Source organism: Paralichthys olivaceus, chromosome 3 (genome assembly GCF_024713975.1).
Source record: "Paralichthys olivaceus isolate ysfri-2021 chromosome 3, ASM2471397v2, whole genome shotgun sequence".
Classification (NCBI taxonomy): Eukaryota; Metazoa; Chordata; class Actinopteri; order Pleuronectiformes; family Paralichthyidae; genus Paralichthys; species Paralichthys olivaceus.
Window position 1 is genome coordinate 15,658,134 of NC_091095.1, and position 11,028 is coordinate 15,669,161.

Genomic DNA, 11,028 nt, shown 5'->3' on the forward strand with positions numbered 1-11,028 from the left:
TTAAAAGAAACCTGTTTTTTATTTTCAGCCTGGATCCATGGTGACCCCAGGAAGGTCGTCTATCCAACTGACAGCCACGGTCAGTTCTGTGGCCAGAAGAACACCCCCAATGCGTAAGTGGAAAAGTGTCTGCTTCCTGAATGATTGTACTGACAAGTAATTATGTTCTTCAATTTGCCAAGCTTTCCATCCTTATCTCTACTCTCAAAAAAGGCTTTGGCCACAATAATACAGAGAGATGATTTGTGATTAATTATGGCTTTAGTGCACAGTGTGCTCGTGTGTGCTTATGTGTTTGCACATTTTTGCTGGTCCTCACTGTCTGACTCTCTTGGTTTATACTTGGTTCTATGATCATCAATCTGATCATCTAATGTATGTATGTCTGTATGTATGTAGCTCACATATCTCGAGCACCATTCCTCTTACCACCTAAACACTTACATGTATATTGGTAACGGCCCAATGGACTAATTTCTCTGCTCTATTCTGCCTCTTCTCCGCAGAAACAAAGCCATATTATTCTACTTCAACATGTTAAGATGTGCCAATCCTGCAGTTTTAATTAACCTCCAGTGCCCTACAACCCAGGTAAGACACTGAATCAAGCTCCATCGAGCAGCTCTCTGAATAATGCCGTTCTTCCACCTTTTTCCTCTACGCTTGATTATGCAAGATTGATGGGCTTTCTCATTAAGATGATGTGTTGTCTCCTCTAGCTCTGTGTCTCCAAGTGCCCTGACAGATTTGCCACTCTCCTGGATGCGTGGAATACCAAAAACTGGGAATATTACAAGCAATTCTGTAAACCGGGCTTCAAGATTGGAAGTAAGGTGAGAGACAGTGGTTAGTGGCCCATTTTGTCTTTTTGTCATGTATTTTACATCTAAGTTCCAGTTTGTATCTTCCTTCGAGCAGTCAAAAACTGCATGACAGGTACTTATATTTTCATTCATAGCACCACATCACAATGGGCATTATATCAAGGGACATATTGTGCATAATTGTCCCCAGAACCTTAGAGACAGCGCTTTGACCCTTTTCATCTAGAAACACTTTTTGATGAAACATAATTTTATAAGATCTCAGATCACTTTCATCTGCACACTTTTAATAATGAAGAGCTCATTTGAATGTGCTTTGAGAGACAGGCGAATGTGAGCGAGCCCCTGATGCACATCAAAGCCCTGTTTTTGTAGGTTGGCAGTGTTTCCGTGACGTTAACATGACAGTCTGTAAAGATCAGAAAATGAGGTGGTGCGTGGGAGCACCAAACAGCTCAGTCATACTGTTAAAACTGAATCATCAATTTCCCTTCCCACATCAACTCATGTATGGCAATGTTACATCAGACAAGATGAAGTCCAACTCGGTCACATCTGATTTCTTAGTCTTGTTCAGGAAGCAGTGTTTTTAGTTATAACAAAAATATAATTACTAAAAAAAAAATACAATGTTGCTGTAGAAGGATTATATTCGATATTGTTCTAAAACATACTGGTGAATGTAAAAATGAGTTAACTGATTGGAGAAGCCCCTTCAATTGGACTATGATAAAAATGGTGAGGTATTAATTATTTGTTTTCATTTGTTTGAGTCATTATTACCTTTATTTCCCTTTCAGTCCACTGTAGAAGTCATACGAGATGAAGACTGTCCATCTATGATTGTGCCAAGCAGACCTTGTAAGTGAATCTGATACCCTGTACACACAGTTATACACAATAGATCCTTCTTAAGAAAATAAAAACCCTTTTTTTTAGTCTTCCAGCGGTGCTTCCCAGATTTCATTACAAGAAATGGAATTTTAACTGTAGCCAATCAGACCATCTTCAAAGACGGCGACAATAACAGGAGAAGTGTCAGCGACCTCAAAGATGCTGCCAAGTAAGTCCTACTTCCTTGCAACATGGATTTCTGTGCTTGTTCTTGTACCATTTAAAGCAACACAATGCAACTTTATCACCTTAAAATAGCAGCATGGTGCTGCTTTGATTCTCACTCCTCACCCTAAATGCCTGTTCTAGCTCTGTGTAACTTTGATGAGCCGGCATCTTCTCCTGCCACCAAGATCAAGAGTGAAGCAGAATCGTACATCAGTTAAAAGACTTTAGTTATTAAAAACCAGCATTTATCTCCAGTATTTTAGTGAGAAAACGTTTAAATATCAAAACAGAGTTTGGTGTATATGTCACAGCAGCTGCTCTGCTAGGATCATGAAGAATAGCCACCGTTCAGTTATGGATCAGTTCAGTTTAATCTTTGTTATTTCTCACATGAAAACCACTTAATTGCTCCGACACGGAGCTAAACAGAATTAATCAAAATGTGTGGCTGTTGTACCATAAAAGTTACATAGTGTTGCTTTAACTTAAAACAAGTAGAAAAGTCACACACTGTACTTTCCATTGAGAATCGCCACGTTTGCTTTGGTAAAACAATGTGCACAGTAATTTACGCTGTAAAATAAAGTGTTTTAAAACTCTTATACTGTCAATAGGGCTGCCGACACTGCACCAAAAGAGTTCGCGACAAGTATTACAGGGTAGGACGAGTGGGCATGTCGCTGATGCCCAGGAATGTGTCCAACCACATTCAGAGTGACTTGCATGTTTATTGCATGAAACTGCAGCTTACCTACAAGTTCACCAGTAGAACCTCAGCTGTACCTACGCGCTTCTTATAACAGCTGTGTTAACATGTTAATGGGCTGTGACGACAAAGGTTAATCAGAGAAATCATGTATCTGAACAAGTGAGATCATAAATATACATGATTCTGTCTTTGCTCTCCACGACCTGGATATATAATGTGCTTTAATGCTTTTCCTTTTGTAGCCAAGTAACCGCCATGCAGCAAGGAGAGGAAAGGTCTCAAAATAATTTATTTCAGCTTCTTAACTCTGCTGCAGCGAGTATCTGCGAGTAGACTAACCCCTCCACTTGTTCTGTTCATCATGACGAATCTGCTCCTGCATCCCTCCACCTGCAGCAGCACAGAGGAATCAGGACAGATTAATCAAACTGTTTGTGACATAAATCTACCTGGTAACAACAAGAAGTCACTTACTGGATGCCTGCAAAGCCTTTATTAAATACAACAGAGCAGTGCAGTGCCTCCTGGTGGTCATTGTGTTAGCTACCTTAAACTAGGTTTGAATGCAATAACAGTGCTGGATATGAACCAAACTCTTGGATGTGGACAGGGCATCGGTGACCTTTAGCTTCAGCTGAATTGGAGCTCTTCATCATAAGGTTGTTTTCAGTGCTCCTTTCAGTGCTGTGTCAGGCCCATAGAAGTGTTAGCTTGTCCTCTAACCCTCCTCTGAGTCATACAGCAGTGTGTCTGCAGTCAAACCTCACTGTGGTCACGTCCTGACTCTGTTACCTGTCCTGCCAATTTTCTTCTATTGGTGTTGAGGAAAATGAAGCTTTTGTTGCTGAGGTGAGAAGCTGGACTTGAACTTAATGAGACTTCACATTGACTCCCAGTTTATTCCACACAAGTTTATAGTTTGTGATGTAAAGATTCTTGCACCGGAGGCTATTTCTGATTTATGTTGCTCGAACTCTTTAGTCTGATAGAATAAGGCAGGAGATATGTTTCGGTTTATGCAGAATCATTTTTCTTTCGTTGAAATGTGGTCCTTGCTCACCACCAAGTAAAGGTCAAGATAAGATTTATAGATAGACTGAGTGATCTTGAGATCTTTTCTACACTTACCTGTACTGTGAACAAGAATTAATGATCTAATATAAAAAAAACACTCCTGTGCTTCTCCACTTACCACCCCCCTGTATCACAAAAGCTGCTTACAGACATGAACTCTGGAAAATGTCAGGAAAATTAGGTCTGGACATTCTCCAGAGGTGGCATCTAGGTAGAGCGTGCTGGAGGAAAGAGATGACGTATAAATTCTGCAGCAGAAATCACATGTTTTTGTTTACAGCATATAGACGCTGGCATTGGTTCTTAATACCAAAAGCTTTTGATTCTTGTTGTCTTTCCAGGTTGTTCATCGGTGTCTTCTGTATGGCACCTCTTTTTCATCGTTATTTTTAGTTTAGTTTTTCATCCCTAATGTGTTAGAAATGTGTTCATCAACTTTTCTGCCATTTTCCTGCTAAGCTTTTCTGGACATTTTACTAGAAGCTGGTAGGAAAAGTTCTGGAAAATGTCCAGAGTTCAGTGCATGTCTGAAAGCAGCTATATTGTAACACGCTGCCCAACCATTTTCAACCATACCACCGGAACTACTGCTCAAAAGTACTCCAGTAACACTAACGCCGTTATGTGCGTCTTTGATATAACAACCTCATAATGGGCTCACAGATCTAGGATTATCAAAAGCATTTTGAAACTGTATTCATCTTTGTTTTTCGCAGTGAGAGCTTTTAAAGATAAATCAAATGTCAAAATGTTTTTGAGAAACTTATCGTAAACCAAACTCTGAGGGGCAGTAACACAAACCTGTCACCATCCCTCTCTGTGTTTTATTAAATCCCTTTTTTTTTCCCCCCTATCTCTTTTTCCTCCATCTCACCTTGTGAATGTTTCACAGAGGTATCGCCAATCTGCTCAGTGCCAAAGAAGTTGGCATGAAGATTGTTGAGGATTATGCAAATTCCTGGTACTGGATCCTCATGTAAGAAAAGCTTTGTCTTCTGCTGATTCTCATGTTTTCTTTTCTCTGTATGGATTATTTGTTCCTTTGTGGGTAGAGAAATATCTCTGACCCTGAACCATCCGTAAGTGTAATGATGACCATTTTAGTAACTTTTATATCCAAATATTTCCTATTGTACAACCCGCTCAAATCAAAGACTGTACACAAAGATGGACGACATGACTTCTCCTCAAAAATGAAGCCAAAGCCTCTCAATTGCCCCCTGGTGGCTGGCTGCAGTATAGGTCTTAAATCTCCCATCCTGTTAATAGATGAGACATTGTTTTACGTCCAAGTTGTCATGTTTTAACCAAGTTTGATTTTAATTTGAAATGTATTGGCTTTAATTTAGTAGTTATTTCAGACTACTAAACCATATGAAATGTCGTGTATCGATGGGATCTCGATACCATAGCTCCTTCCCCTGATCGCTACTTCAAAGATTCGAAGATAAATACTCCAAGTGTTCAGATCCTGCATATTTTGTCTTAATTTCTGGATAGTGGGAGGAAGTGGAGATGCATTGTCCATCTTTATATACAATTTATAGCACAAGCAGGAATATATCACCAAATAAATGGCTCTGTACAGAACAGATTAGTATAGTCTGCCTTAATTCCTTTATGGCAAACCCCACCCATGTTATATTATCTGAATCGTACAGTTATTTGTAGAACACTGGTCATTTCGCATTATGCATGTGTTTGTGTGCGTTTGTGTTGTTGCAGTGGTCTGGTGATAACCATGGCAGTCAGTCTGCTCTTTATCCTGCTGCTGCGCTACACTGCTTGTGTGCTCCTGTGGCTCATTGTGTTTGGTGTCATCACTGCTGTCGGCTACGGTGAGTATGCACCATAGATGGTCAACCACATTGCCAGTGGCTATTCTATACTTAGCACACATGTTGGAGATGTTGCCCACTTTTTTTTCTACACTTGACTTATCTTGATGTGAGTAGTGCTGTTGTCATGACAAACTGTAGCAGATGTAGATTTGTCTTTTTTTCTGTCCATCAGGTATCTGGCACTGCTACTGGGAATACAGTTTTCTGAGTGGGAAGCCGGGAGCTAACGTCACCATCTCTGATATCGGCTTTCACACAGACTTCAGCGTTTACCTTCATCTCAGCCAGACGTGGCTTATCTTCAGTATGTTGTCTACCACCATACCTTTATTTTATGATTCTGTTTTATTATATGAGCTTGTCAGTTTCCACTCCACGAATGTAAAGCATTGGTTGTCTATCAGCAATTAATCTCCAAACCCAGATGACTGTCCCACTTTGCAGTAACCCATTTAGAAAAGATATGTACATTTTAATTCTTCTGTACGCTAATTGCAAATGGTATTATTAATTAATAACTATTATTTTTTACTAATTCAAGAAAAAAAGGATGAACTTTATAAATGCTGAATTGAAGAACAGACAGAATTTGTTCCCATTGCTAATTGTAATACACTATATTATAATTGCATGTGTTATAGTATATTCATTAATTTTTGCATTGTAGTGATCGCTCTGTCAGTGATTGAGGCCATCGTTGTGATTATGCTGATATTTCTGAGGACGAGGCTGCGGATTGCTGTTGCACTGCTAAAGGAGGGCAGCAAGTAAGTTTAGCTTACTCCTTAAAATGTATGTACTGAGTTGAACTCTTTTTTTATATGAACAATAATTGATCTTTACTGTTCCCAGGGCAATTGGCTATATCATGTCCACTCTCTTCTACCCTATCATCACCTTTTTCCTTCTGGCCATCTGCATCGCTTACTGGGCCGTTACAGCTGTGTATCCTTCTGACTGAGACCCAAATGAACTGTTTTATTCACAGAAGTAAAGGAGTTCTTCTACTGTAATGTTGTTTGTGATGCTTTTACTGTAGAAGCTCAGTGAATATAATAACTATGAACATAGACATTTTTGTAAATAAAGTATAGTATTAGTTAGCTTCTATAAATTGGGATTTTTGTGTGTAGGAAGTTTCCCTTAACTCATCTGGCCTCAGCTTCTTGTCATCATCTGGGCATGCCGTCTATAAGGTTGCACCTGCTGATGATAAGTGCATTTATGCCAACCTCACGTGCAATCCAAAGGTTAGCCCCACACTCTGATACACACTGGAGATCATTTACTGAACAAATACCTTGCCTGTCTGTGTGTTTGTTTTGTTTTTTAGAAAAATACAATTGTCACTGATTCTGATTCCGTGTTCAATTTCAATGAAAATGGGCATTCCGTTTCAGCTCATTTAGTCATACATTCTAAATCTTTACCTCTTTGGTGCATGTTAAGGTTACAGCTGTCACCGCCTTTATTTAAGGTTACCAAGGTTAAAACTGTCTCTGCTAAGGCAATCTTAAATCCCATCTTCTGATGACGATTTAGCCTCTCAAGGTGACAGTCAATATTTTGGAGCTTCAGTTCGATTTTAAAGTCGGGGAAAACTTGAGATGTGAGAATGGAGTTGACGTTTAGAGACAGCATCTACAGTGATACTCTTTGTCTGTGTTTTTTGTCCAAACAACATTTTAGATCATGTCTATTAACAGCTATCTGCATATGAATGCCAATGAATTAAAAAGCTATTTGAAGATGCACATTGGTCATTGTTGTGTTCTGACTCTGTTGCTGTTATCTGCTCATGTTATTGGTGAAATCACAAATTAGAAATGTAAACCAGAGGGCTTCTGTTCCCCAAATCTTATCCTTCATCTACAGATTCAAAATATACACATGCAGAATCTGTTTATAGAAATGAATGGTGCTCTGCATCATCATCCTACAACACATCAAGATTAACGCTCTTGCTTTTCTTCCAGACCTTCGATCAGACCAACATCACCAAAGTGTGCCCCGGGTCACAGTGTATGTTCGCCTTCTATGGTGGGGAGAGTGTGTATCACCGCTACATCTTAGTCCTCCATCTGTGCAACCTATTTGTTTTCCTCTGGCTGGTCAACTTTACCATTGCCCTGGGACAGTGCACCCTGGCTGGAGCCTTTGCTTCCTATTACTGGGCCTTGAAGAAGCCAAATGACATCCCTGCCTGCCCCCTCTACTCCTCATTTAGCAGAGCCATACGGTACGGAGCAGCATAGACAGATATTTTACAATGTACCAGATTTGCATTTACATTTGAGTATTATTATCATTTCTATTACTTGTATTATAAAAACATAAAGACGAGTTAAATACTCTCCCCTTTAAATGTTCAGATGTACATTATTCCATTTCATCTCGTGTCACAGTTATCACACAGGTTCCCTCGCTTTTGGTTCACTGATCGTTGCCGTGGTGCAGATGATCCGAGTGGTTCTCGAGTATCTGGATCACAAACTGAAAGGTATGTTGTGACTCTTGAAGGCACTGATATTCCCACTCGTACACAACATAATGGATATTTTTAGAGCAATGTTGGTGATTGATGATGATTTTCCCAGGTTCTCAAAATGCCTGCGCTCGTTACCTGCTCTGCTGCCTCAAATGCTGCTTCTGGTGCCTGGAACATTTCATAAGGTTTATAAACAGAAACGCGTACATAATGGTGAGTTGTGGAGCATCTGCTTGGCCAGTAGTTTGTACTGATGTGATGCATGTATCATTTAGCAGTTCAGTTTTTAATTGCTTGGCTTGTACCTTGGTGCTTAATTACCCTCGACTAAGCCCTGTCTCTGTGTTTTTTTCCCCCAACAGATGGCAATATACGGAAAGAACTTCTGCACCTCGTCCAAGGACGCTTTCTTCCTTTTGATGAGGAATGTTATTCGGTTAGAACTTTTGTTATATTTCAGCTGCACAAATGGTTCTGAGTGCATTTTCCAAAACGCTTCCTGCCAGCGTCTTGGAAAATATCCTGAAAATATAAGATTGAATCCACATGAGAATACAGCTGGAAAATGTCCAGAATATTCACAGCAACCGAGTGATCGTTTCAAAGACTCGAAGCAAAAAAAACACACAAAAAACACGAAAACAATACAAATATCTTGGGATGAAAATACATGTCAAAGATGCTGTTGATGTAAACTTGGAAATATTACAAGATTCAAAAGCCCTAACCCTTTTGGTAATAGCCACCAAAATGTTCAGAACATTTCTTCTGACATTTTCATGTTCTTCAAAACAAGCCCAATCTCAAGCCCATGTTTTAAGATGCCAAAATAACAAATGCAAAAATACACATTTAAAATGGTTCAGCATTTAGTGTTGGTGACACAATTAAGAAATGTGTTTTAAAGCAGTTGGACATTTTTCCTTATTAACTTTGATGTTTTAAATTTAGTTTGCACTTCCACTGACCTTGACTGTGTCTCAAAACATCTTCTGTCTGTGTCTGTCCTTCTCTCTGGTTCTTCTCTCTCTCTTCTGCAGGGTGGCTGTCCTGGATAAGGTGACAGACTTCTTGCTCTTCTTGGGAAAGCTGCTTATTACAGGAGGTGTTGGTGAGTTTCTGCAGAAGAGACAAAATAATAAGGGGATTATACTTCATCTCACTCCCAGTTGTTTTTACCATGAAGCTGAAGAGAATTGTTGCTTTTGTTGCCTGACTTGCATTAAGTTTTAGAAGGTTTTGATTTCAGTCAACAAAATATTATTTACATTATTATTTAAAATGTATTCGAGTAGTTACCCTCACAAAGCCCTGTTTAATTATTGTTTTTACTTAATACACTACATAACCTTGTACAGTATCACACCGTGCCTCTTCCTCAAGTTTCCTTAATGTATGGTTTATTGAATTGAAAGTAGTATTGTGATTATAAGTTTAAACATATTAGTGTTGTGTCAACTGAATCCCTCATACTTGCTTTCTTTAAAAATCCCTGTGTGTATTTACAGTATACATATTTATCTTCATATATATTTGCTTGTTATTAAGTAGTTCTTTCATGTTTTCCAGGTGTTCTTGCATTTTTCTTCTTCACACATAAGATACCAGCTATTCAAGAAGAGGTGCCATCCCTAAATTACTACTGGGTTCCTGTTCTGGTAAGACATTCAAATATGTACTATTTAATAACCAAAAATTATAAGTGAGACTGAAACAAGTTTCTTGAGTGTGGGGAGCCGGACCAGAGTGGCCTTTAAACCTTGTAGGAGGTAGAGTCAAAAAAAGATTTCAAACAAGTGGTTATTTTACAAAAGAGGGGTCCCATGTTACATGTATCAAAAATATGTACAGAGCAAAATAAATAATACAAGTCAACTCAGCTTAACTGAAAAACTTCCCCCTGATAGTTAAAGGGCAACTGCTTATATAGCCCCTTCCATCAGCAGGAGCCAACTCAGACCACAACACCCTCCCCTGGAAACAGGCAGGTGAATGTTAACTATTAGATCCAACTTTAAAAATGCCTGTGCTGACACTTGTCACCGAGCTTACATTTGGCAGCTTGATTAAAACCCTGTACACAAAGTCCAGCAAATATTAATTAAAACACTTTTACACCTCCCCTCACACAGGGTTGTGACCAAAGGTATAAATACAGGAAGTGTTGAGACTCTCCGTTCTTTTGTTCCTGCAGCACATGATGGGAAAGGGTTTCAGAGAAATTCAGAAAAAAAATAATGGAAAACGTAACCAATAAACAGCAACTAAATTGAAGTATTCTTCTCCGTTTTTATTTGACGGTATGTGAATTGTAATCGAACATTATGCAAAACACAAAGTCTGGATGGTGTGTGTTTACCTGCTGCAACTTAATCTTGATCGTGATCTTATGATGTAGAATTTGTATTCTAAATCTGACTGGTCGCTGTGCATACAAAGGCCTCCAGACGTCATCAGTCCTGCTGTCAGCTTTTTTCTTATCTTATTATCTTAACATTTGTCAAGTTCACACCAAAATCTCATGTTTTTAGTTGTGGAAAGTTGTTAAATCTGTTTTTACAGAGTTGAACACACTAATTAGTTTTGTTGATGGATTTATGACTCAGTGGCTTTTATTCTTTCTGATGCCCTTGTGTTGGAGTGAATGCTAATTTTTGTTTTTGAATCATAAAACAGAAATGTAAGACAGATACACACAGTTTGCTGCTCACTGACTGGGAACTGTTGATTCTTTCAGACGGTGATATTTGGATCCTACATGATTGCACATGGCTTTTTTAATGTCTACGCCATGTGCGTGGACACATTGTTCCTGTGCTTTTGTAAGTATAACCCTTAAACAGTACTTGACATGACCATGTGTGAGAATACAGACTGCTTGTACTGTAAAGGTGGTAAAGATGGAATGTCCAGTCTCTCAGCTGAATATAATAATTTCCCTCTTTAGATCTGGCTTAAAATCTTAACTGATTCCTACTGTCTCACAGATTCTCCTCTCTGTAATTCCTGCATGTCTGTGTTTATCTATCT

General features: G+C 39.0%; 1 protein-coding gene across 4 annotated transcripts in view; it reads left to right on the top strand.

The window, feature by feature from the left end:
- Positions 1 to 11,028, top strand: part of slc44a5b (solute carrier family 44 member 5b) — a 38,927-nt gene that overhangs the window by 22,787 nt on the left and 5,112 nt on the right. For 2 of the 4 annotated variants that reach the window (XM_069522180.1, XM_069522179.1), the window contains exons 4-22: positions 29 to 113; positions 507 to 591; positions 720 to 833; positions 1,625 to 1,685; positions 1,764 to 1,887; positions 2,501 to 2,545; positions 4,562 to 4,645; positions 5,395 to 5,507; positions 5,683 to 5,814; positions 6,178 to 6,277; positions 6,363 to 6,455; positions 6,673 to 6,760; positions 7,487 to 7,749; positions 7,916 to 8,010; positions 8,108 to 8,211; positions 8,361 to 8,434; positions 9,039 to 9,109; positions 9,568 to 9,656; positions 10,736 to 10,820. In XM_069522180.1, coding sequence (XP_069378281.1) covers positions 29 to 113; positions 507 to 591; positions 720 to 833; positions 1,625 to 1,685; positions 1,764 to 1,887; positions 2,501 to 2,545; positions 4,562 to 4,645; positions 5,395 to 5,507; positions 5,683 to 5,814; positions 6,178 to 6,277; positions 6,363 to 6,455; positions 6,673 to 6,760; positions 7,487 to 7,749; positions 7,916 to 8,010; positions 8,108 to 8,211; positions 8,361 to 8,434; positions 9,039 to 9,109; positions 9,568 to 9,656; positions 10,736 to 10,820 — 1,905 coding nt within the window. The remainder of the gene's footprint in view (positions 1 to 28; positions 114 to 506; positions 592 to 719; positions 834 to 1,624; positions 1,686 to 1,763; positions 1,888 to 2,500; positions 2,546 to 4,561; positions 4,646 to 5,394; positions 5,508 to 5,682; positions 5,815 to 6,177; positions 6,278 to 6,362; positions 6,456 to 6,672; positions 6,761 to 7,486; positions 7,750 to 7,915; positions 8,011 to 8,107; positions 8,212 to 8,360; positions 8,435 to 9,038; positions 9,110 to 9,567; positions 9,657 to 10,735; positions 10,821 to 11,028) is intronic. The other 2 variants (XM_020080410.2, XM_020080409.2) reach the window with 1 other exon arrangement.